Here is a 25,965-nt window from a genome sequence, read left to right as displayed (position 1 = left end):
AGGACGAACAAGGGTGGGAGTCAAGAGATAGAGGTATGGGAAGTGGGAGAACAGGGTATGGGAAGTGGGAGGTTCTGACTCCACTGTCCCTTCCCCCACTTGATGCAGTACCTTGTCCCTAAGTAAAAGGTAAAGTCTGCATAGAGCCAAGTGGCCCATCAGGCCAGGCTTATCTTGGTTTCTGTAGCATGAACCGACTAGGAGTATTTCTATTACCCCCTGGATAGGATGCTAGTTGATCACAGAGTTACCCCCAGGATTAAATTCACCAGTACCCATATGTACACCTTTGTGAAGAGAGGCACTGTGAGAGTAAAAGTGTCTTGCCCAAAAACACAACACAATGTCCTTGACCAGGGCTCGAACACGGACCGCTCGATCCATTGCTGAGCGCACTAACCACAAGGCCACTGCACCTCCCACCTTGTCCCTTAGGCCTAACCTTAACCCTAAACCTAAAAAAAAGGAGTCTGTAGATTTCAGTCAACTTTACCTCTTTTATCACTTGTGTATTTGAGACAATTTCTAATTTCCTCGCTTTCTGCCATTCAGTTTACTGTACCAAAGCCTGATTTTAAGTGATTCACAACTACTGACAGAACTTGTTTTTGCAACTTACAACTTCAGACTTTGCACAAAATTTCTCACTGGAGAAGAGCAATGTTGTAGAACTTAAGTGATGAACTAAATGTAATAAATATTAATTTGTAAGAAATGTATCTGTTCTTTAATACATGCTTTTGTGTCTAGTATCTGAGTTAGATGCAGCGAAGATATATTACCAATGGTTTGTAGACGACAGTAAGCCAATTCAGAGACACAGTGGCATAAACAAACCCACTTGTTAGCTAATTTATCACAGGAAAAAAATAAATACATATAATTACATATATATAATTTATTGCCATCAGGTGCTATAATGTCTTGTAATAAAGTGGTTACAAGTTAAGTAAGAATCTTACAGAAGGGAGGATGATACAATATTATTACTAAGGGGATCATAATTAATTTCATATTGATTCAAAGCATGTGATCTGTACATGTATGATTGCAATGTAAAAATTATTTTGTAGTGATTGAACAAAGCTCATCTGAATTAAATTAAATGAAAGGAAAAACAACAACAGTCAATTATTTATATAAGTTGATACACTGCACATGTAAGATAGGGAAATAGAAATCGAAAAGCTTCAAATGACTGAGTAAACAAAATAAACTAGTGGGTTTCATTGACGAGTTGATTACTGCCTCTCTGAAATGTTGAATGTCTTCAGCATCAAAAGAAGTGAAACTTGACCACATTCCATGTGGAAGCGGTTTCTTGTAAAAAATACAGGTGTTTGGGCATTTTAAAATATTTAGTTACATGTGCATACATGTACAAGGAAACGGTCTTGAAAATTTCCATGTACTATCAACATTTAATCGATGTAAACAAAAAAGACCTCAAGCAAGGAAAAATTGTCAATGAACCGAACATATTGAGCGGTCTTGAATGTTTTCAGTATTTCTAGCGTTCACTGCGGCCAACAAATCACAATATTTTCGATTTCTACTCCCTTCGCAAACGCCACCATTATATGAATGTCGGCTTAAACAATCTTTAATGATACAGAAATATCTTGTGAATGAAATGAACAAATGTAACAAATGTTTTATTTTGACAGCAAACGACAGGTACAGAAAATTTATTTCACCCGTTCCAAAAGGCGCAGAAAGTCAGAAAGGTGATAGAAACGCCAAAACGCCAGTCTTTAAAGACAAATTCTTATCAAAGTTTCTTGGACGCGTTGCGAAACATAATCTCAATGAACAAGCACCACACGTCGGCGCAAAGTGAGTGTGAATAAAACGGTCCCGACTTACATGTAGTACCTTAACCATTTCGCGCAAATTACACTTTAAATCCAACCAGTCTTCAAAATCCTTGCAAAACCTGTATACAGGACCAATCTTCTGCTTTGCTGGATACCCATCGTTGATTTTGACAATTCTGAGGCGAGGGCGGCTGAAGCAACACGATCCACGCTTCGTCCGCTCGAGCTGGCTCGAGTCAGCAAACTACACATTACTCCACACAAAATGACTCCCCTGTACCACTATTCTTTACGAACATTGCTTGAGTATTAAAAACCCATTTAAGGGCGTCAAGCTCACCAATAACGAGAAGTATCAAGGATATTTTCAACCTTAAAACGAAGCAAAACACCGATCTCAGAAAACTGATCGATCGAAGGACAACACAGCCCTATGGTGATGACCACTGACCAGTTACTGTGACGTCAAAAAACGTATTTCCGCGGTGTCACTCTGCAGTGGGGGGGTTTACCGTCAAACCCAGCCCCGAAAGCGCGCTACTACATCTATCTAGCAATAACGGCTTTCTCTAGTCTGCTGTCTTTTAAAATACTTCTAATCAGAACAACAAAGTACCACTCTAAGGTTAACGTTTTAGCATGCAATCCTGATACCCATGTTATTGTATGTAAGTGACATGATTTTACACACTATACTAAGCGCTTCAATCATATTTGGTACATGTCCGCGACAGGTGGCTGTGCTGACTCTGCAAAGGTCGTAGAAGTAATCACGTCACCAAATATTGAAGCCCCTTCACTTAAGGCTGGTCTTTTAGACAAAATTGCCTTAGCTCTGGATTCGACTTCACCGGTTTTGGCAAACTGGCACCATTTGGCAAAGAAACTGGGCGTGTCACGAAAAACCTATTTGGAGTTAGGAAGACGCTCAACTCAGAATCCAACGAGCCAACTGTTTCAATATTTCGCGGCCTATCGTCCTCAGATGAAGCTAAAAATTCTGAAGGAAGCTCTGCGTTTAACAGAAAGGAATGACTTGTTGAAAATCCTGCAAAACTTATCAGGTGAGTGACCACGAATTCTGTTGAAACCTGAAATTATCTTAGGCCCAGCAAGTGTGTAGGGCTCTAAGAAACTGCAAAAATCTCTTAAATTCGTCAGGAGGAGGCAGCGTAGCCGAGTGGTTAGGGTGCCGGACTTGAAATCCGGAGGTCGCGGGTTCAAGTCTCGTTCTGACTACCAGCTGTTGCTGTTCTCGGTAGTCCCAAATTCAACTCCTCGGTCACCCTTGAAAATAGCCAACTGGTCCGCCTCCTGCCAGTTGGCATATACTTAACAATGTTAAGTTCATGTACATTGTATTTGTTTGATCATCTGTTTCCATTGGCCCCGAAAAACCCCATCGGGGAATGGTCAATTAAGATATTGATTTTATTATTTTATCAATACGGCAACGAGAACGTCACCAAACAAAAGGTTTAATGAGAAAAACTAGCTGTGCACGTGCGTTATAAATCTTTGTACATTTCTTCGCCGTCCTCGGCAAAACGAGAACGTGAAATGACCAAGTTCTGCGTCGACTGAGGAACGCGAACGACGACGGCTAATTTTTCGTATTTTCATTTGGAATTGAACCCTGTGATTACATATTTATAGCCTGAGCACGTTTTTAGAGCCACTGGCGTACTGAACAGATCTAGACAATTGCGAATTTCGCTGCTAAAACAAAAAATAATTTTTGACTGGGCGTCGTCGAGGTGTGGCTGATTCCAACTTAGGGCTGTTTTTCACTGGACAATTTTTTTCACCTGTCTTTGTATACACGAGTTGACACGACTGTTCGAAAATATCGTCACGCTAACTTAAGTGTACATAAACTTGGTTCTCACTGGAAACCCGTCATTTTATCCAAGTCTTGAGTCAAGACATTGTCACTTATATTCGTTTCAATTCAGATGAATTGTTGATCAGGGATGTCATAACACCTGGCTCAGAACTCTTACAAACGATGGCAGTTGAACTTAATCGAGAAGACGTACCGGGTGTTAAAAATTGGAAACATCTTGCTTGCAAACTTGAAGTCCCAAGTGATGTGCTTCAAGAGCTTTCGGGAGAGTCAACAGCAAAGAGAAGTCCCACAAAGGAAGTCATCCAGTGGCTGGGGGGTCGGTTTCCTGACACGACTTTGTCTGATCTTGTACAAGCTCTGGAAAAGATTCAGCGCAATGATGCCATTCAAGTCATAACAAAGCAATTTTCAGGCGCTTTTGGTGAGTGCAAAGTCTATCTTGTCTATACTGCTACTATCTTCATTTAAACATAAGTGCTTTCTACGCCCTTGATATAGGCTTGTTAGCTAATAGTAGGTGTGATTGGACACGAACATCCTCCGAAGACCTCATCGGACTAGTACCCCTTAATAAAGCAGCTTGCAAGGTTTCTTTCATATTTTATTTACGGTATTTGTTCTAAGTACAGCTGCAGTACAAGATAAAGTGTCGTTAAAAAGATATGTACATGTACTTTGCACAAAGCTCAATACTTTTGAATTCCAATTCGATTAGTCGGTCGATCGGTCTGTAAGTTGATGTCTTTAAGTCCAAGTAGAATGCAGACGACTCCGAGCTTTTTAAGGGTAATATATGCCTTGTGTTCCAAAAAGGAGCCTCACTGAAAATTGCATGATTTGTTAAAACGGACGCTTTCCATTCAACCATAAGACAAATGGAACGGAAATTCGGTAAAATTTCGCTATACCTGGCAAGATTGTCCTCTTTTCCGGAAACTGGAAAATGCTGTTTGATTTGTCACATTGGTGTCCATGACAAAACCAGGTACGAAGTGATACAGCCCAAATCACCGAATTTCGCTCAAACTTGGCACAAATGCTGGGTTTAATTGGTGCATAAATACGTGTCAAATGAAATCTTTTGCAGGAGGTCCCCCTAGCTTACAGGGAATAACATATTTTGACCTAACATTTTCAAAATTTTAACATCGAATCATCCTTATCGTGTTCACAAATTTTTAATCAACTGGTTCGCTGATGCACAAAATATATTGACTGAGAAACCAAGCATACTGAAGCGCACTTTTCCCCTGGGTACCCCTGTGTTAACAGCACCTCAATGTGCAACTTTCCAAATCCCTCTCCCCTAATACCGCTAATTTGACACGCCGACAATTTTGCGACGATTTGAAATCCATCTTCGCCGAATCTCGGAACAATTCCCTCAGCGCAACAAACAACAAAAGGCTTTTCTTTGGACTTGTGGAGACGATTTTGACTCACTACAATGGGCCATTTCTTGATACGTTTGCCATAATCATTTATTAACCAACCCAACATTTGTGCCAAGTTTGAGCGAAATCAGTGATTAGAACAGCATCACTTCTTGCCTGGTTCTGCCTGGTTTTCTCATGGAGAAATACAATATAGAAAGAACTAAAAGCAGTTTATGCCATTAGTTAAGCTATGTTTCCACCAATTTAAGAATAGTTATTGGTCTAATATGAAATGGAAACCTCGAGTAAATAACAGGTGACGGGAGGAAACATAATTAAGTTCTTTGAAATGTCACTGAGCTGTTCTCCAGATTATTTCTTAGAGGTACTTGATAACCTCGGTTTCGAGCCACCGAAAGACTCATAATCAGTGACTTTAATTTGTCCCGTCGATGCCAGAGGGAAGAGTGTAGCTCCCAAAAGTAAAATATTTGTACATAATAGAACTCCGTTACGTTATCAGCATTGTATAGACCTGTGCTTGAATCTACTTAAGATACTCCCTTAGTTCATCTTTAAGAAGTACATTTGTCAATACTTTCCTTAGCCGTTTCCTTTTTTGGCAGTAGGTAAAAGAAATGATTATTTTGCAGTCGAACTATGGACCTGAAATCCCATTTACTAAACGGCATGTATTGAACATTGCAAGCACACAGGTTTTTCTGGTATCAACTGCGTATTATCTTTATAGTTGCAGAAAAGGAAGAACAGCCTGGACATTGTGTTATCTTACCAGATCGTACAGATTTAGTGGGTCGCGAAGATATTCTCGAACTTATTATGAACACCCTCACTTCCAACAAAGCGGTTGAAATTGTGGCGCCTCCTGGATACGGGAAAACCTCCGTAGTGGTAGAAGTCGCTCATAAGATTCTTGAGAAGGGAAAACCTGTTGCTTACGTCAATTCCCGCGCTGTGACTTGCGTGGAAGACTTGGAAGGTAAGATCATCGAAGCCTTGGGTGCACTTCCTGTCCAGTATACGATAAAGGAAACAATGGGTTGCATAAAGGCGTTGCAATCCAAGAGCGTGACGTTAATCATCGAAAATATTGACAACTTGCTACATCTTGACGATAAAGTTAGCAAGGAAAAATACGTTCAAGAATGCGGGGATTACTGCGCCAAAATGCGTGGAAAATACAAGAAAGCTGACTTTTTGCGATTTTTAACGGACTTAAGACAATGCCCCACCGTTCACCTTGTCCTCACATCAAGAGAAACTGTTGATTGTAGTGTGCGTTGTCCAAGTGTACTGATTGAATTGCTGCCTCTATCTGAAGAGGATTCTGCAATCCTGTTTACGAAGCGTGATAATAGTCTAGACAACGAACTGGTGAGGGAATTAGTCAGGATTTGTGGTGGAATTCCGCTTGTCATCTGCACTGTGTTGACAATTCTTGAAAGGGAGAATCCAGAGAACTTGACACGAAGACTCTCGACAAGTTCACCTCGTTTGCTCATTGAAGAACTTAACCCCGACTTTATAACAAACGAAGACCGCATTGATAAGTGTCTTGCAGTTTGCTTTAATCGCTTGACTCACGAAAACCAAGATGTTCTAGCCAAGATCTCAACATTTCCACACAGATTCACCGAGAATCAATTTCTCGCAGTATTTAAGTCGCCGCCTGGTCTTGACTTGCGGACGTGCATCAATGGTATGAAACACAGCAGCCTTGTACGCTTTGATCGAAAAAGCTGCCGCTATTTTGTCGATTCATTTATCAGAAATTTCATTTCATTGATGCCGCAGCACGAGGAAGCGAAATCGGTTTTCATTCGTCACTACAGTGACTTAGCTATCGCGCTGTGTAAACAATTTTTGAGCCAAGATTCGCAGTCTGCCATCGAACGTTACAGGAACGAAAAGGAGAACATTCGAGAAGCCATGACATGGTGCGGAGATGATCATCCTGAGCTTGACCAAAAAACAAGGGAGTACTGCATTCGCTGCTTTAATAAGTCAGCAGTTTTTCTAGCCAAAATGATGAGGAAACAAGAGTTTGAGTCACTCCTCTGCAAGCTTTCGTACCGTTGTCGCTATGACATGCACCTTTACAGTGCTTGCTTGACAAACATTGGAATGAAAATAGTCTTGAGCTGTGCGTGCACACCTCACATCTGTGTCAGAGCGCTGCATCGAGCCAAGTGCTTTTTGTCACGTGCAAATGAAATTCAGTCAAGCGTTACGGCCGTCGACGACGCTACTCGTGCCCAGTGTCTGAGCAAGCTCGGATTCTGTTTCGTTCGCGAGGGGCACGTTGAGACTGGTTATGATCTTCTCAACCAGGCCTTAAAATTGAGAAAAGAGCGCACGGAACATTCAATGAAGGATAAAGACAAGGTCATGCTTGCTGCTTGCCACAACGATCTAGCAGGTTCAGTAGAAGAAATCATTTTTATAACGTTGATCTGATAGTTACGCCGTTTTATATAGTTTTATATTTTTATATTTTTATTTATTTATTTATTTATTTATTTATTTTCTTACCACACACTTAGAATGCATACAATACGGCTATACTTACACTCATTAGAATACAGTACGTCTACTTACACTTCTTACAAGAGGGTGGTAAAGGGGGGGGGGGGTGGGGGGGTATAGATCACGTTTCACAGAAAATTAAGCAGCCCTTTCACAATTTACGAAAAATACAACATTGGCACTTCACGCTTCACGGAAAATAAAAGAGAACGTATTGGAAAATCAGGGTTCACGGCGACTACGGAAATCACGATTCACGAGGAAAAAAATGACTACTTCACATTTCACAGGAAATAAAAAGGGCCGATCACGGGTCACGAAAATACCCTTTACCACCCTCTTACAACAGCAATACAGCTACTTCGCCAATACTGACATGGCTACTACATTTTTTTACTATTTATGTTGAAATGGCTCTGATACATACATAATAAGTCTTTGAAGGTATAGTAAGATCCCCTTATTAAGTTCGGGTTCTTTATGCTCAACCCACTGCAACTTATAGGTAATGACTGTTTTCTTCCACAATTTGCTAAACATTTATCCCTTAGCACCTTTGAACGATGGGATCATTTCTTCCGACAGCTTCACAAATGACGCAGCGGAAACACGAGGCCGCTATTGAAACAAGACGACTTTTCGTATTACCCGATTATGAATCGATCCTTGGTGACCACCCCTTTGTTGCTACAACGCTGAGTTGGATTGCTAATAGTTACCATGCTTTGGGTGATTACGACAACGCCATTGATGCTACCCGGCGAGCGCTTGCAATCCGAGAAAGACTACTGGGGGATCATCAGGAAACGGCGCGGTCTTTGTACGATTTAGGCATGGCTCTTTACTCGAAAAAAGAGTACGAAAGGTGGGTGGTTTTTTTTTTTTTTTCCGGTTTTATTTCCCGAGCAACTTCTGTAGGTAACTAAATGGAATCTTTTTCTTCAATTTACTTTTATCATTGTTGTTGACATAGGCGATTTAATTTTAAAGTTAACAACTATGTCATTATTTCATGTACGTTTACTTTTTTGTGGCTCCAGAAAAACGCTTAGTTGACGGATTAACGGCGTTCTATTGCATTGTCTCTTTCAGTGCCCTTGAAAGCCTTAAAAAGGCGGTTGCTTTGCAGGAAGAGGTGTTAGACACACACGAGGAACTCATACTCACTCACCAAGCTATGTCGGTTGTGCTCAAGTGCTTGGGAAGGGAGGAGGAAGCCGAGGGAGAACTAGAACTGGCGGGGGAGTCTGCGAGAAAATTGGATTCCCTGCAAGTTCCTTTGGAAAGCTTACAGAACAGCGAAAAAAATGGATGGGTATTATCTGGACCTGTACCTATTAGCAGCAGCCAAGAGTAGGTGAATGCTGGAGGAAGCTTTTCACGGAAAAGCATATCTTGAACAGTTTAAACGACTTTACAAGCGCCAATTTATTGGCGAACATTAACCCGCTGTTTAGCCACTTGATACGGACTGGCACGGAATTTCTCCGAGCATCACTAGTGCTTGACTGTTGTAACGGCGCTAGGACAGGTAACAACGGCACTAGGTCATGTGATATCAAAACGTGTTGTGAAAAACCTCGAAATGATGATTTTAACGCATAAAAGAATATTAACATTAGGGAACCTTTGGACGGACTTTGAACTAGTTTTCCGCAAATACTTCATTCCTGTTTTTTTTGAGTTTGTACCTAAAAAAAAGGAATAACACAGGCAAAACTTGAACAAAATTGCATGACCTAGCCAGCCAAACTTACTCTCATGCTTTGAACATTCACTATTAGAAGCACTATTAAGAACAACAAGGGCGAGAAAATGAATGGGCCAATGAAGTAGAGTGGTCTCAGTCTTACTGAAAAATAAAATGTTTTTTTTTTTACTGTTTTTGATCGTTCTGAACGTAGCATTGCAGATGATCTAAAATTTATGCAAAATTCGCCAGCATTTTGGATATTTACAAAATTCGAAGAAAATGGTCGGGTAATTCGTCACATACACTAACACATCAAGTACATTCGAAATAATATTTCAACACAATAGAGACGAGGTTTACGATCAGGAACAATTTTGAGCTCGGTGGAGAAAATCTTTCTTCAGACATTGCGAAACAACCATGTATAATTTCCTTTTAACTCTTGACCGAGGTCTCGAGTTGACTAATTTACTATTTATGAACTGAAACACTTATGTATTTAAAATTAAGAATTGTCATTCATACAACAAATGATTTTCTAAAAATCATCAGTATTGCAATTAGTTAAATGTATGAATGGATATTTCTTTCTTTAAAATTAATCAACAAAATATAATATTTACTTAGGTAACTCATGACAAGTTTAAAAATACAATTTCATTGCATTGTTATTGTTGTGTTGTATCTGACCGACGAGATATTTGATGCCCTCTTCACCTCCTGTCACCATGGCTACAGGCAGTGATGTGTCCACTACAGCATTTTTGTTGTCAGGATGTGTTGCGTTCCTGATGGGTGGCTAGGTAGCTCACTGTTCGCGGCTTATAATTTATATAAGATGAAAATGCAAATATTTTATTCGTTTAAAGCAGATGGAGAGTGCTAGCTTTGAAATCTCAACATTACGACTTGAGACTCTAGACTCCGGGAAACGGCCTCCATTCGTGTGATATAGTAACATTGTGGCATTCACTAGAGCAAAAATATATTAACACTTGGACGAAGATAATTAAGGGAGGGACCTTTCTGGGAGTTAATATAGATTAGGAAGTGGCAGGGGGGGAGGTTATCAAGCTGCACGCATCTCTTGTTCAAATTTCTCACGCAAGACGTTTTTTACGGTAACATCACATGCATGAATTTGTTATTCTCTTTATGGTAAAACTATCTATCTACCCTAAGGTGGAAGAATGACTTTCTAAATTTCCTCGAGGTGTATGATATTTTGCCCAATTTGTCCTCGAACGATTCGTTTCTCTTTTTTGTATTTCCCTCACCCCACTCTCGTCACTTTTAATTTACTGATGGCACTTCAGTAAGACGAAATCGTCTAGCTTGTAGATCACAAAAGATAACACATTTGGAGAGTAAGAAATATCCCTTACAATGAAAATGGCCCATTCTGGCGTTTTAGGGTCAACTCACATTGACATTACAAAAAGATTTTGAAGCTTACCTTCTTTGAAATCAATAACACCAATGCGCATCCAATCGCAAGTGCATGACACTTCATCAAAGAGACTGGAGGAGAGATCCTGATTGGCCATTTTAAACCTAATGACTTATATGGACTTGGTGGCCAAGCCTTCCCGCCTCCAATCTAGAAACGGCAAGTAGACGGTTGTACATGTGTGAACATGGTGTGAATAACCACATTTTTAACCCGGAGATTGTGTAAGCAATCTAGGGGTTTAGATAAAGTAGATAAAGCTCATAAAATCACTGTCTTAGTCGATATTGCAGGCACATGTATCGTTTTACATTTCTAGGTCAAGGTATTACGTGAGTGCAATTGTTCCACTAAGAATAAAATCTTGTTTTGTTTGCTTTCTGGGTATAGTTCATTTGACATTTCTATTACAGTTCTTATCTTAAATTAATAGTTAACTGCAAATAAGAACATTTCGAAAACCAAAGCGAACAGTTTAGTTGACGCCACCGTAGCATTTGCTGAAAGAGCCTCGAAGAACACCGCGGTCTTGCGAGCCTCTAAAGCTCTTGATAACGTAAGATTATAAGTTTCAACCGCGGGCATGAAATTCAACGCGAGAAAATCCTGCTTTTGAGGACAGACTCTTCATGTTAAGCAAATAGCAGTGAAGAAACATAAATCGCATTGGGCGAAGAATCCCCGCCACAGAGCGGGAGCGAGGAGAACTTGCTAGAGCTTCACGAACTGAAATTCAATCCGAGCATTAAAATTTTTCCTGTTCAAAAACAACAACTCAGCGACACTTGTATGATGAGCTATCATGTCGCCAGATCCCACAACAGCTCTCGCGAAAACCTTATGTCTATTTGCAGAAGTTTGCAGTTTGCGAGAACATATGTTGCATATTTGTTACCTGGTATTCACATGCTAGCCAATTTTAGATATGGCTGAGGTGCTTTGAAAATTTTCCGCTTGGACGGCAAGGTTTCTTACGTGTTACAATGCATGGTTAACACTTGCGTTCCAATCCACAATCCAGTAAACCCGAGTTCGAGTCCAGGATCCGTCGGCTTTTTTTTTCCGTTTTTCTTAAGCCACTGCTCTTTTTCTTTCCTTGTTTAACACTTTTTTTTGCCAGAAGCCAATAAAGTGACTTGTATAACTAGACTTACCCGTAAATCACACATGCTCGCAATGCGGACCTATTTTTTATGAAAAGAGTAATTCATTTTACGTAAAGGTCAGCTCATGTCAATCGTCATTTAAATGAGAAATCTACGGGTTTGCTCATAGATGCCTTTGATCTGGTTATATGAAATAAATAAACTGAGTCAGATTAATACACGACTGCAGATGTAATTTGTCGCTTATATGACGGACTGACAAGACTAGACAAGCTGTATAGACTTTGGCGAAGTTTTCAAGATCTGCACGTCATGCATGTCTGTACTCGTATTACTGCGCCTTTCAATAACATGCGGACTCTAAAATTCGAAGCTCAACCGACAAATGCGTCGAATACTGCCGAGCACTGTTTTCGTTGTCTGAACTGTGCTCAATGATTTGACTACCGCGCGCTCGGCAGTAGTCGGAAGCTGGGAGGAGCCGCCGAACATTTGATTAACGGCAGCGAAAAACGCATTTGTCGATTGAGCTTTGAATTTTAGAGTCCGCATGTTATTGAAAGGAGCAGTAATGATAAATATTTGTCAAAGAGCGTCTGCGAAATTTGACAGTTGCTGTCAAGTAAACTTTTACGGCAAATGGCAAGAAAATGATCATATCACTCTTCAAAGGGAAATATATCCATGTGTTTATTTACAATAACCACTTTCGGACGATACTAATTGGGCCCAACAATATCCTGCCGCTAAGGGCCGAAGGGATTTGTACCAGGGACTTAACCCAGATTACTTGTAATGTTGCCGGATGTAATGTACTCTGTGATTGATTTATATTGCATTCGCTCGGACGGACCGATACCACGAACGATACACTCTGATAACCCTGGTCTGGTGTCCAAGTGCTATTCTACTACTTGCGGTGATCGAACTATAATTTTGCCTTGCATGAATTTGCTTAGTTAAACGTTTCGAGAGCGCAAAAGATAGAGGGGAGAGAGGGAAGGGAGGGAGGAATTGTCATATCCGGGCATTTTAAATTCCTTGATTTTCAAAAGTCGTACATGTACTACATGTATGCATTAACAAGTTTTCAGAAAGGTACAACGTTTGTGCTGTATATTCGTTATTTAAAGGCAAATGTGGAATGCGTTTCGCTCTTGCTATTACCTTCACAATGCGTATATCCCGAAGAGCTTTAAAACCCCGTTGAACGCTTCAGGGCTTAACATCTCGAGCGTGACGTCTTTGAATGGAACCGTGACAGCGCACATATAAACACTCTTCATGTATTCCGTGTTCTGAAGTGTAGCTGACCTGACTTTCGAGCGAACTTTGCTTGGTAAACTGTCCATGGCTTCGTTCGAGGACAGGGTTCTTTCAATTGGTAAGTAACGTTGTTGCTTTCGTCTGGTTGGCAAAGGCACTCAAGCTATGCTATAAGAAATTCAGTGCCAAAGAATTCTGCAAAAGTAAACCACAAGCGTTTAAGTCATGGCGATGTGTATTGCTCGACCGTTTCAAATGTAAAGCAGTCTTGTAGTAGATTCGAAACTATTCATAAGGAAGACGACGAAAGCCTGCAAGTTATATTTTGTTTTGTCGCTGTCAAGTTGAGCAAGATCGTTGAACACAGCCGACCCTTCGTGACGTGATCGAGTGAAAGTTAGTTCATGAAGTTAAGCCGAAGAAAGCGGAAATATACAATTCTATTAAAATTTAGAGTTTTCCTTCGCAACTTAGCTTTAAACAATATTTGCCAACACCTTTCAAAAGACGGTAACAATCTTTAAAAAAAGCAGGCAAATAACCGAGCTCAAAAATATTAAACCTTGAATTTAGTGTCGCATGCTTGAACAGTTTTGGAATATCGTGACGAAATCCTAATCCACAACTTAACACAACAACACTCACTCTACTACTGACATTTGACAACACGAAATCGTTTACTAATCGCAGATTACCTGTTTAATCTTTTACAATATTGTTACTTAAACTTAGTGCAATCTATTGACTGTTCGTTGCTAAGTAATACACGGATATGTCTGTTCCTGTATCAGTTGCATTTTAATTAGAATTATATTGGACTCAGGATTGCGTTGGTGCGTCTATAGCTGGTTTAGAATTACATAGAAAGCCCGGGTTAGACAAGATTACCCTCATAGTGTTGTATAAATCAGATTTATACAAAGCTCGTGCTTTTTGTGGCGAGAGAACGTTTGCTGTGGCGGCACCAAGACTATGGAACTCGATCCCACTCGAACTAAGTTCTTCAACCGACAGTTTTAAAAGACATTTTAAAACATATCTTTTTCTTATAAGTTTATTCCTATTATCCACCCACCCCCTTTCTTTTACCTTTTTGATCATCTTTAATGTAAAGCGTCATGGACAATTAGTGGATTTGGCGCTATACAAATATTTTTATTACTGTAACATTTATTATTATTTTTGTATGAGCGACGAACGAAAACTAAAATATATTATTCCGGCTTCATCAGACTGACCTTTTCTTAGACTGAATTAATATTAATTGATTCCAATTGTCAACAGGTTCTGACAGAGGCTCATCACCCTCTGGTTCTAACTATAAGCTGTCCACCGTCCTAACTTGTCAACCATTCATAGAACAGTTGGCGTTATGCTTGGACAGGGGCATGAGGTTAATACCGAACTGGAAAAACTTGGCGTGGGAAATGAAGGTCGATGGAAAGGTCATCAAACAACTGGAACAGTACAGTGACTTCAGTCCAACCATCCGATTGTTTGAACATCTTGAGGTCACGCAACCAGATCTGGTTATCGAACAATTAAGAAAGGCGCTGTTTGAGATCGGGAGAAACGATCTGTGTAACTTGCTGACGACAAAAGGTAATCAAAAGTGAAGTGCTGTGAATAAATTAATCAAGCTATTCATATTCTGGGTAAGAATGAATCTTTTGCTTTGTAAAGGTCCTCGAGCTTGTTTCGGGATTGGGCCTCCGTAGTAAACGTTCTACATATAACGGTATGAAACACACCATGGCAACAAGCTCTACAGTCATCAGTCATCAAATAAACACCATGAACATCTGAACTTACTGTATTAGGAAACAAAAAAGAAAAAGAGAAATGTTACTCTGCAGTAAGAGGGCGTCAAAACCAATCCGATCATGAAAGAGTGCTATCTATAGCTAGAATAACAGCGTTCTCTAGTTTGCTGTCTAATCCCAAGACTTCAAAGATACTTCTAATTAAAACAACCAAAGATATACATATATATATTTTAAGATTCAGGTATTAGCAGGCAGTAATAATAATAATAATTAACAATTTATTTCTAGCGCATTACATCAGTAAAATCTCGACGCTCTTAGTACCATAATAATATCTCAGTACCAATCTCAGTACCATAATAATATACACTATACTGAGCGCTTCAATCATGTTTGGTACATGTCTTCGACAGCTGGCTGTGCTGACTCTGAAAAGGTCAGAGAAGTAATCACGTCACCAAATATTGAAGCTTCTTCACTTCGGGCTGGTCTTTTAGACGAAATCGCCTTAGCTCTGGATTCGACTTCACGGATTTCGGCAAACTGGCAAAAACTGGCAACAAAACTGGGCGTGCCACGGCAAACCTGTTCGGAGTTAGGAAGACGTTCAACCCAGAATCCAACCAACCAACTGTTCCAATATTTCGCCGCCTCTCGTCCTCAGATGACGCTAAAAGTACTGAAACAAGCTCTGCGTTCTATAGTTAGAAATGACTTGTTGGAAGTTCTACAAGACCTGGAAGGTGAGTGACCTGATTTGTAAGAGGGTATGCACTCTGCAGATAGATCCAGATAGAGTATCCGAAAGTTTCCATCTCACAGCTGTGTCGGACTGGACAATATTTTCAGTTGTTTTTGTCTGCATTAGTTGAAACGATTTTGGGAAATAAAGTAACGCTCACCAAAGTATTGGAAAAACGTCATAAATGTAACTTTGTCATATGTTGTTTTAATTCATATGAATCATTAATCAAGGATGTCATAACACCGGGCTCAGAACTCTTACAAACAATGGCAGTTGAACTTAATCGAGAAGATGTACCGGGTGTTAAAAATTGGACACATCTGGCTTCCAGACTTGAAGTCCCAAGTGATGTGCTTCGAGAGTTTGCTGGAGAGTCAACAGTAAGGAAAAGTCCCACAAAGGAAGTCATTCAATGGCTGGCCGACCGGTTTCCTGACACGACTTTGATTGATCTTGTACAAGCACTGGAAAAGATTCAGCGCAATGATGCCATTCAAATCATAACAAAGCAATTTCCAGACGCTGTTGGTTAGTGGCAAGAACTATCCTAATTTTTTTTTTTTTTTACTGCAGGTATCATGACTGAAACATACAGGCTTTTCTGAACCCCTCATATAGCTAATAGTACGCGTGAAAATTTCAAGGACTGAAAGCAAACATCCCCGATGACTCAATCAAAAGTACTCCGAAATAGAGCAGCTCGCGATCGCTAGAATTCTTGCACATTTTGGAATCTTCGACATTAAAAGCTACTGAAGAATATTTTTTAAAATGTCTGGCATTAGAATAAGCAAGAATGTAGATAATCTGCGTGCTCATGCTGTTAAAAAAGTAAAGATTGCATATCTGAGCTTTTCTGTTTTTAACACACGTAACTTTTAAATACGTTAAAGAGCTAAGCTTTAAAAGGCAATGTTATTAGCATAAAGATAGTTTGCAAGGTCCAACATGAAATGGATATCCCCAGTAAATAACGGCTGACGAAAACAAAAAGTGCAGCGGCATCTTTTGAAAACCACTGAATTTTGTTGTTTTCTAGATTCCTCCTTGGAGAGACTTTGTTCTTTACTGCATGACAACCTCAAAGTCGAGCTACCAAAAGATTCAACAGGCGTGACTTTCCCCGGTCGATACAAGAAGGAAGAACGCGTCTCCCCTCTTAAGCAAGGTAAACAGAGGAAACTTTGTACATTCTAGGCCTAGATCCTTTCCACTTATAGTATGGTATGGTATTGGTATTGACTTGGGTTAAATCCTACCTCGGGTAATCCTTTAGTTCAGTTTTATAGGGTAAATTTCATTATTTATTTCCCCTAGTTGTTTCATTCTTGATAATGATTCAACTTGATAATTTAACCATTTAATGATTTTGTTGAAACTGATGGACCCAATCTTAGACCTGTGAACGCGACACCGAACGAAGACGTTCTCTCCACTAAATTGCCTGTCGGTAAGGTCTACGTATTTGCATTTCCAGTGTTATGCGGCCTCAAAAAGGCCAGACGCATAATCTTTAATCGTATTACTACTAACAACGTGTTGCTAAAAAATTTACTTTACGTTGTAAAGAAAACAGTTTTTTTTTTCCTGTTATTAGCAGCTTATTATCTTTATAGCTGCAGAAAACAAGCATCAGTCTGGTCATTGTGGTAGTCTACCAGATCGTACAGATTTAGTGGGTCGCGAAGACACTTGCAAACTAATTATGAATACCTTGACTTCTAACAAAGCTGTTGCAATTGTGGCGCCTCCTGGATACGGGAAAACCTCGGTGGTGGTAGAGGTCGGCCATAAGATGATCAAGAAGGGAAAGCGTGTTGCTTACGTCAATCCCCGAGGAGTGACCTGCGTGGAAGACTTGGGAGGTAGGATCATCGAGGCCTTGGGTGCGGTTCCCGGTGAGGATACAATACAGGAAACATTGCGTCGCATAAGGGCTTTGGAGTCCAAGAGCTTGCTGTTAATCATTGAAAATATCGACAACTTGCTACATCTTGAGGACAAAGCAAGCAACGAAAATTACTCTCTAGAATCCGGGAGATACTGTGCCAAAATGCGTGGAAAATACAAGAAAGATGACTTCTTGACATTTCTAAAGGACATAGGGCAATGTCCAACCATTCACCTTGCACTTACATCAAGGGAAACTAGCGTTTGCAGCGTATCTTTCTCGATTACACCGATCGAAATACCGTCTTTAAGTGACAAGGATTCTGCTTTTCTTTTTATGACACGAGACAATCTTATTGACGAACACTTGGTTAAGGATCTGGTCACAATTTGCGGTGGCATCCCACTAGTCATATACACAGTGTTAGCAATTCTTCAAAGAGAAAATCCAGAGACGTTAACTCGAAGACTCTCCACCTGCTCTTCCCGCGAGCTTCTTGATGCACTTAGCCCTGACTATATACCAAATGAGGACCGTATTGGTCATTGTCTACAAGTATGTTTTGATCGCTTGAAAGAGGAAAATCAGGATGTCCTCGTACAAATCTCCACATTTCCGCACAGATTCACCCAGGAACAGTTTCTTGCCGTGTTTCAATCAAAACTAGATTGCAATTTGCAGACATGTTTCGATTCCCTTAAGCATAGCAGCCTACTTCACTTTGACAGAGTGAGTTCTCTCTTCTCTCTCCATCCATTTATCAGAAGATTTTTTTCAGTGAAAACCAAGTACACGGACGCTAAATGGGTCTTTACTCGCCATTATAGTGATTTGGCTGTCACACTGTGCGACCAGTTTCTAAGTCAGAATTCGAAAACTGCTATTGAACTTTACAGGAACGAAAAGGAAAACATTCGAGAAGCCATGACATGGTGCGGAGATGATCATCCTGAGCTTGACCAAACAACAAGGGAGCACTGCATTCGCTGCTTTAACAAGTCAGCAGTGTTTCTTGCAAAAATGATGAGGAAACAAGAGTTTGAGTCACTCTTCTGCAGGCTTTCGTACCGCTGTGTTGATGATTTCCTGTACAGCGCTTGCTTGACAAACATTGGCCTGAAAATGGTAGTGAGCTGCATGTGCACACCTTGCATCTGTCCTAGAGCGCTGTATCGAGCCAAGGACTTTTTATCACGTGCAAACAAGATTCAGTCAAGCCTTACGGCCTTTGACGACGCTACTCGTGCCCATTGTCTGTGCAAGCTTGGATTCTGTTACGTTCGCGAGGGATATTTTGACAGTGGTTATAGTCTTCTCAACCAGGCTTTAGAATTGAGAAAGGAGCGTACGAAACATTCAACGAAGAATCAAGACAAGGTCATGCTGGCAGCTTGCCTCAACGATGTAGCAGGTCCAGTATATAATTCATAAGCCTTATTCGATAGCTTAACAAATAATACGCGCAGGTATTTTGCGAGTTGCGCAGTATCAGTACAAACGTGTTCGTGTCCTGTCGCCCTCACACTAAAATAGTTTTACTTTCAGTATCGTGTATTAACCAGTCACCTCGCTTGAAGTCTCTAAATTCTGTTTTTCGTTTCAAACCTCAATTCAAGCTATAAACATGCCATTGGTGTATATGAAGTATCTTTGTAGTTCAAACTCAGCAGCTCATGAGTTCTCTTCTACCACATTACATATTTGCTGCAAGTTTGTACCCAGTGCTCGCACTAATCGAGTTGGCATGTAATTAAAAATGACTAGGTTAATGCCATAATGCCATTACCCTAGATGTGATTTAAAATTCCCCCTCCACGTCTTCACCCTAAGCGCTATGCTCAGTTTCGGCTTGCAGTGTTCCGAGTCCCATCTATACTTCTAGGTGAAGAGGACAAGTTAAGTGTCTTGCCTAACAACTCAACTATCACTACGAAATGCTCGTTGTTGATTCAACTCCCTTCATCCCCCCTCCCCACTTGTCTTGTCTTCCGTTCCACTCTTTTCCCTCTCTTCCTCAATCATCTGTTACTCACCTACTTTTTTTTTGGTTAATGGACCAAAAAAGATCAACGTGACTTTTGAAGACTAAACGAAGCCTCTGTTTTATGAATTAATGAGATGTACAACTCAGATGAACTAACTTTCGAGCGAGCAACTAAATTAGGAATGGCTTAAATTTTATTACTTTAAGCGGTGTCGCGTTCGAGCGCGGTTTCCTAACTCAGTTCCATATCACTTCCAAGCCCGATTCCTTTCGACTCGGTTCGAACTCGATCCCCGACTCGACTTCTTACGGGATTCCTTACTCGATCCCCAACTCTGTTTATGACTGGTTTCCTATCTCGAATTCTCTTACTCGAATGTTAAATACCCTCTGAATTGCTTAGTGGTTTATCATCTACCAACATGATCTTGATTTTGTTTACATTTGACAGCTTCTCTGACACTGCAACGGAAACACATGGCCGCTATTCAAACAAGAACACATTTCGTGTTGCCTGTTTATGAATCAATCCTTGGTGACCACCCGTTTGTGGCAACAACTCTCAGCTGGATTGCCTTTAGTTACCAGGCTTTGGGAGACTACGACAACGCCATTGAATTTACCCGGCGAGCGCTTGAAATCCGAAAGCAACTGCTTGGACACCATAAGGAAACAGCGAGGTCTTATTATGATTTGGGCATGGCTCTTTCGGAAAAACAGGAGTACGAAAGGTTAGTTGTTAATTTGTTGTACAACCAAGCATTGGAGTGCCTTCAAACACTCAAAAAAGGAAGAAACCATGCAGCGTTCACTGAAGTTGTCACGTAAGACTTGAAACCCCTCTGGAAAAGATGTAAAATTTGCTAAACAATACGTTAGTCTAATTGGGAGACATTGGTTAGTCTCACAAGTAGAAATCCCATATAAATGACTCCCTCCCACCCCGCCACCGCAAACTACCGTGAAATAAATATTTGAAAAGAAAAAGGCTTTTTTTGGTGGGCTTATTCTGCGAGGGGGAGACGGAAAAGGGGAGATTATTTCAGTAAGGACATTTATTTTAAATATGCTAGCTTTACATTTGGAAGTGATACTGTGTCCGAAAAAGCCTTGGTGCATTCAAAATATAATGTATGGTGAGTGGAAAACACAATAAGGGTTTTATTACAAGAAAATACTGGATGCAGAAGAGTTATTAGGGGAGGGTTATTTGGGGGTTTTCATATGAAATGATCTCTTTCAGAGCCCTGACACAGCTGAAAGAGGCAGTTACTTTACAGAGAGAGGTTTTAGATACACCGGAGGAGTTGATAATCACACATCAAGCTATAGCGAACGTTTTCAGGGGCCTGGGAAGAGAGGAAGATGCCGAAAGGGAAATGGAACGGGCAGCGGAGTGTGCGAAAAGTTTGGGTCCCCTGGAAGTTGCTTTAGAAGTAAATGAAACCAGGGAAGAAAGTGACCTGGTGACTGCTTCCGTTTCACATTCTGAAGAACAGGGGGTCTCTAAGAACTCTACAGTTTGTATTGTTAGTTAAGCACTGAGCAGAGTCTCAACCAATTTTGGGAATTTTTGAAAATAGCTCCCGAAACCGACTGTCAGTCAATTGTAGGCGACAGGTTACCAACAGGTTGCCAACAAGCTACCGACAGGTTACCGACAGATCTCAAAAAAGAAGAAAGTTTGCTGTAAAGTAGACAGCAATAGAGTAATAAACCAATAAATAAAACGGTTTCAAAAACCTGAAAACAAATAGTGATACACCTCGTCACTAACTTATCGATCGATGGTCAGCGTAAAAAATATTGATCGAGAAATATTCTTTTAAAACTTAAGTTTATATCAAATTTGTAACTGTTTCTAACGGACAAGAACGTTTTTAAACCATTTAAGTCCGAAAGTTAAAGCAAAAACAACCGCGTATCACTTGCTTGTACGAATCGCCCTACACTGAATGCAATGCGAACCCTGACATAATTTGAGGGGGAATGGGACTTAGTTAACCTTTCCAATATGGCGTATTACCGACACCTTACCGACATCTTAACGACACGCCAACTGTCGGCAGACAAATTTTTTCGCGGGAGCTGCACGTTCTTGGCAATTACCATCACGGCTAAACTGACCCATCAGTTTCAAAGGAACAGAATCATAAAACCATCTACTAACAAACTCTTTTCACGTGACTCCGAAGATGACCGCCGCTCAGAATGTCGAAACGTCAGTGTAGAAAAATGCAAAGGTATCTCTTTCCATGTTTTTAAACAACTTAAAAACCGTAGTGTAAACATGGTGGCAACATTCCCGCCAAAATTCAGTTTGAATATAACGGTGGGAATGGTCACGTATTTACTTTTTTCTTTTAATCAGATAACAAGTAAAATTCGGGCTAGGTCAGGGTACAACTTCAGAAAACAGACCCGGTTGATTTGAACCACGCAATAAAAACATGAAACGCAATAAAATCAGCTGTGACTAACTTCATCTCATCGTTTACGCCTGTAATACGTCTGGTAAATCAAACTATTACCGTTTGATCAATACTTTAATTTACAGTGTACGAGTCATCGTGAAAGATGTCCGTTCTCTCCCGAACACGCCAGTGAAATTTGCCAGGAAGTGGCTTTGTTTTCCAAAGCTATATCAGTCCATTTGCAGGGCATGAACAATTCAGTTGACTGTCAAATATAACAGGTTCTATTTCCAAAAATATAACTTTTGCCCCCACTTAAGTCTTGATCAACACTTCACAGTATTAATTTTCGTTGGTTTGACTAGTGTCCAAATGATGGTGCTCCTTTTTCCTTCTGCCTCGCGACCGAGTGATGTTTTGTGAAACTTCCATTTTTACGCTGCAATCCACTGCTTCATCCTCAAACCCTTTCTTGTCTGTTGAATCTTCCTCCACTTCCATTCTCGTTGCATTTTCTCTACCATTTTTTCTTCTCTGCCTTCCTTTTGTTTTCTGAGTAGATTGAGTGTCCATTTTCTCCTCCAAGACACACTTCTCAGTAGCATTCCTTTTTTCTTCGTCGCCCTCTCGCAAATCTCTGTTTGACTTGAGAAGTGTAAGTTTATTAACTGGCGGAGCCTTTTCTAGGTATGCTTCAGGTACAGAGACGCCTAGAATTTCGGGAAGCATGTGCGGTTTCAGCCAGCCGACAAGCGGTGTTCGTCCACATGTATAATGCGTTCTTTTGTGGAAGAACAGCAGGCCATCGACCTAAAATAAAGTTGCACCAGCTATATGAAGTATTGGAGCTGCAGTGTGCGAATGGAGAAAAAGGCTGGGCAGAGAAGCCCATTTCAAGGAGAACAGAGAACGAGGAAGACCGATCGTAGGGGTCGGCAGAGGTGTAACTGCGGTGGTATAATGATGTGACCTTGGAAATGTGTCCTAGCATTACATTTTTACTATTTTCCGTTGTCTCCTTAGTTTTTTTTGAGAAGATATCTGAAACTCTGTATCGTAACAGGTGTTTCATCACAAAACACCTTGATGTTCGTCGTATTTTAACCATTTTCTCCGTGGTTGAAACTTTGATTAGTCCCCGTCTCTCGTGTTTGATATACATGTATTACCAACACAAATTCATACAGCTTACTTTAACCACAGACTTAGGCTTTTAATTACTCCCTTTTCAGAACATAAAACCGTGTTTTCACCACTGTAGTATTGTTGTTATCAACAACGCTGATTATCAAAACTTACGTTATCAATAAAATTCCCTGACTATTCCTTGACTTCAACAAGGAATTTAGAACTTCCCCAACCAGATACTGATTATCCTTAGCCAAACGGTTCTTTTGATCTCAACAAATTACTTTCCCCTGATTCATGCCCCGTTGCAACCCACAGTGCACCTACAGCTGTAGTGGAGTTGCCGTGATATGAGTGAAAGAAATCAAGTTTAAAAAAGTCACCCTTTCACCAGCTGTTTTAGATACAATTAACATGTACATGTACCTCAGATGCTGAAGAAGCACCGGACAAGGCTTGTTGAATGGACGTGTCATCACAGGGACAATGAGGCAGACTGACAAACCTGTACTGACAAATGATGAACGGACACCGTGTGAGATCAAATCAGACAGTAAAGTGGAAGAGGACTTATAAGATGAACCACGGTATATGTAAAACAAATGATCAATCCACTTACTGGGTTTTGAGTGGACACTTGTGTAACTAATGGTTCTTCTTGAAGCTTTGTCTGTAGCCAGTAAAACCTAAAATCTGTCTGAACAATAATTAAATTTAAAAAAAAACATGATGTGTAGTCAATTCATGCGACAAATGCTACACTGTAGTCAAATCACCCAATAAAAAAAAAAAACAGTTCTAGCTGTTCACACTCAGAAAATAGATACATCCGGAAGTTAAGAATAAAACGCTCCTTAGCACAACACACTTCACTACTGTCATGTAATTACTAATATCTACTTAAAATTCACCTCACTGTCATACACTGGGTGACCTCTCCAAGACATGACATCCAACACATAAAATGTATTTGTTACTTCATTGAAGATGCAATCCAGAATGGTGTGATCTAACAGTGACCAGTAAAAACAACATAATTAATTATTACTGAGTGCTTGCATTGCTAATTAGTACAATGTACAATTTGCATTTAATTTACGCCAAATCCACAAGAATCAAGTAGCTGAGTTACATGGCAGTAAATCTCCTTTTAGTTGAATGTACATGTAACTAAATTTTAAGACAAAATACATGACTGTGATCATTCAATTTTTTCGTATGACAATTGTGTACAAATAATTTATTTATCACCATTATTTAATATGTACATGTTAGTTGAGCTGGGAACAGGAGAGATATTTCTTCTACTACTAAAACTGCTGTATGCTTGGTTTAGAGAGAAAGTTTTGGAAATATGTTACATTGCCAATGAATGCCATGGATGCAAGATCCTGTTTCAACTATGTTTCAGGTTGCATTAAGTAATAAACACAAATGGTACAAACTACTGATTACACACCTCCTGGTTTAAGAGTCTTTGGGCTTCCCCCTGGGAGTAATGAGGAAAACTTGTTCACTCTGTAGCCACTCTTAGTATAAGCAGCAGTAAACCCCTGCATGTATATTAAGAAAACAAAGAAAGTAGTGCTTCCTCTTATTTTGCTATCCATAACACTGGTGGCCAGGGTTTGTGCAGGGCCTCCCACTGGTTTACAGCTCTACTTTGGATGCCAATTCTTTCTGCATGTTTTTTGCTACCATGCTGTTCTTGTTCAGTTTTTCTTACAGCCCACCCCTTGCTCTTATCATGGTAAGTATGTGGTAAGTATTTTTGTTTCCACTTTTTTCGAGTGTGTACTGCTATGATACAACTGTTGGTACATGTATATTGAGGGCTTCCAGCACTGATAATAAGATAAACACAACATGGCTTACATTTGCAGCAATAACAAGATTTCTCCTGCCCATTGGACAAACAACCATGAACCACTCTTGAACTAAATCATCAGGAACATCAACAAGCCACTCTGATAACATAAGCTAACAACAAAACAAACAAACACCATACATCAATATTTCTACATTATTACTTTGCATATTGTATTCCAGAGCCCAATACACGAAGGCTAGACTGAATGAAGATCAATAAAAATCAATGTTAATTAATTTTATAATGGAGAGGTTAACAAGCAAATCATCAAAATGGCTAGATCTACAAACACAACACTGACTTACATGTATCATAGTTACCAAATATTAAAATATCTGTTTTCAAACCTGATATGCATAAGGGTTGAACTTCTTCTTGTAACCTCTCCTGTGATCTTTGTCATGTTCCTCTACAAATTCCATCTCCTAACATGCAAGTGAGCAAACAGTACTACATGTAATTAAAAAGAACTTAATTTTAAAACCTAACTCAGTTAAAAGATAATACCTCTGTCTCAATATCATCCACTTCTAAGGATCCCTCAACCAGTTTCCTTGCATAGTTCACAAAGTCTCGTCTGCGTCTGAAGACACATACACATCATTTGGCTGTATCTATTTATTACTCAACTTCAATCACTATAGCAAATCATTATTGTTCATGTACAAACCATATACACATACACCATGTACAGTGTATACACATAATATTATTAATATAATACTGTGTACGTGTAATAACAAGTAACTCTTGAATGAGACATCATTGTTCAAATTTATGACCAGGTCAACATCAGTGAAAATGTACAAAACAGAAAATGGCAAATAAAACAGATGAAAACAATGGAAAGATGACAGATTGCTTAATGGCAATGTTACTGTGGGTCGAGGTACACTGTACAGTGTACATGACTGTATTAAACAGGGATGCACTCAGTCGATCATAGGTTATTAGTTTACAGAAATTACCTACACTTTACATTGAAGGAAACCCCTACTCGAACCAAAGAAGAAGTAGTGACAGACAAAGATAACCAAAACCCCATTACTGTATTTGCCATACT

The 25,965-nt window shown here is 40.0% G+C and overlaps 3 protein-coding genes across 5 annotated transcripts in view; 1 reads left to right on the top strand and 2 right to left on the bottom strand.

The window, feature by feature from the left end:
* The window catches only part of LOC110042101 (uncharacterized), a 65,870-nt gene extending 52,970 nt beyond the window's left edge, over positions 1–12,900 (bottom strand). The window contains exon 1 of the mRNA XM_089295424.1: positions 10,739–12,900. The gene's annotated coding sequence lies outside the window, so the exon portion shown is untranslated. The remainder of the gene's footprint in view (positions 1–10,738) is intronic.
* LOC110041770 (uncharacterized) overlaps positions 1–21,244 on the top strand; it is a 25,822-nt gene extending 4,578 nt beyond the window's left edge. Inside the window, exons 3-10 of one of the 2 annotated variants that reach the window (XM_089295418.1) lie at positions 2,552–2,881; positions 14,389–14,706; positions 15,284–15,613; positions 15,829–16,143; positions 16,655–16,783; positions 17,232–18,917; positions 19,942–20,221; positions 20,734–21,244. In XM_089295418.1, coding sequence (XP_089151544.1) covers positions 2,552–2,881; positions 14,389–14,706; positions 15,284–15,613; positions 15,829–16,143; positions 16,655–16,783; positions 17,232–18,917; positions 19,942–20,221; positions 20,734–21,028 — 3,683 coding nt within the window. In that variant the 3' untranslated portion in view covers positions 21,029–21,244. Of the gene's footprint in view, positions 1–2,551; positions 2,882–13,099; positions 13,223–14,388; positions 14,707–15,283; positions 15,614–15,828; positions 16,144–16,654; positions 16,784–17,231; positions 18,918–19,941; positions 20,222–20,733 lie in introns of those variants that run through there. The other variant, XM_089295419.1, reaches the window with a different exon arrangement.
* On the bottom strand, positions 14,235–25,965 carry LOC110042197 (snurportin-1-like). 2 transcript variants are annotated; one of them, XM_089295434.1, is made up of 8 exons: positions 25,410–25,965; positions 25,250–25,327; positions 24,908–25,012; positions 24,492–24,585; positions 23,944–24,041; positions 23,652–23,729; positions 23,459–23,542; positions 14,235–14,915 (listed from the first exon to the last, which is right to left on the bottom strand). In XM_089295434.1, exons 2-8 carry the CDS (start codon positions 25,322–25,324, stop codon positions 14,913–14,915), a joined length of 537 nt encoding a protein of 178 aa, XP_089151560.1. In that variant the 5' UTR covers positions 25,325–25,327; positions 25,410–25,965; the 3' UTR covers positions 14,235–14,912. The 2 variants fall into 2 exon arrangements, with proteins under 2 accessions (XP_089151560.1, XP_089151559.1); XM_089295433.1 differs by lacking the exon at positions 14,235–14,915 and adding an exon at positions 21,952–22,714.

The sequence above is a fragment of the Orbicella faveolata genome, unplaced genomic scaffold (genome assembly GCF_042242905.1).
Source record: "Orbicella faveolata isolate gen_17 unplaced genomic scaffold, um_ofav_v1 contig_26, whole genome shotgun sequence".
NCBI classification, from domain to species: Eukaryota; Metazoa; Cnidaria; class Anthozoa; order Scleractinia; family Merulinidae; genus Orbicella; species Orbicella faveolata.
The sequence above is the reverse complement of the archived record's forward strand: the minus strand, read 5'-3'. Positions and strand labels throughout refer to the sequence as shown.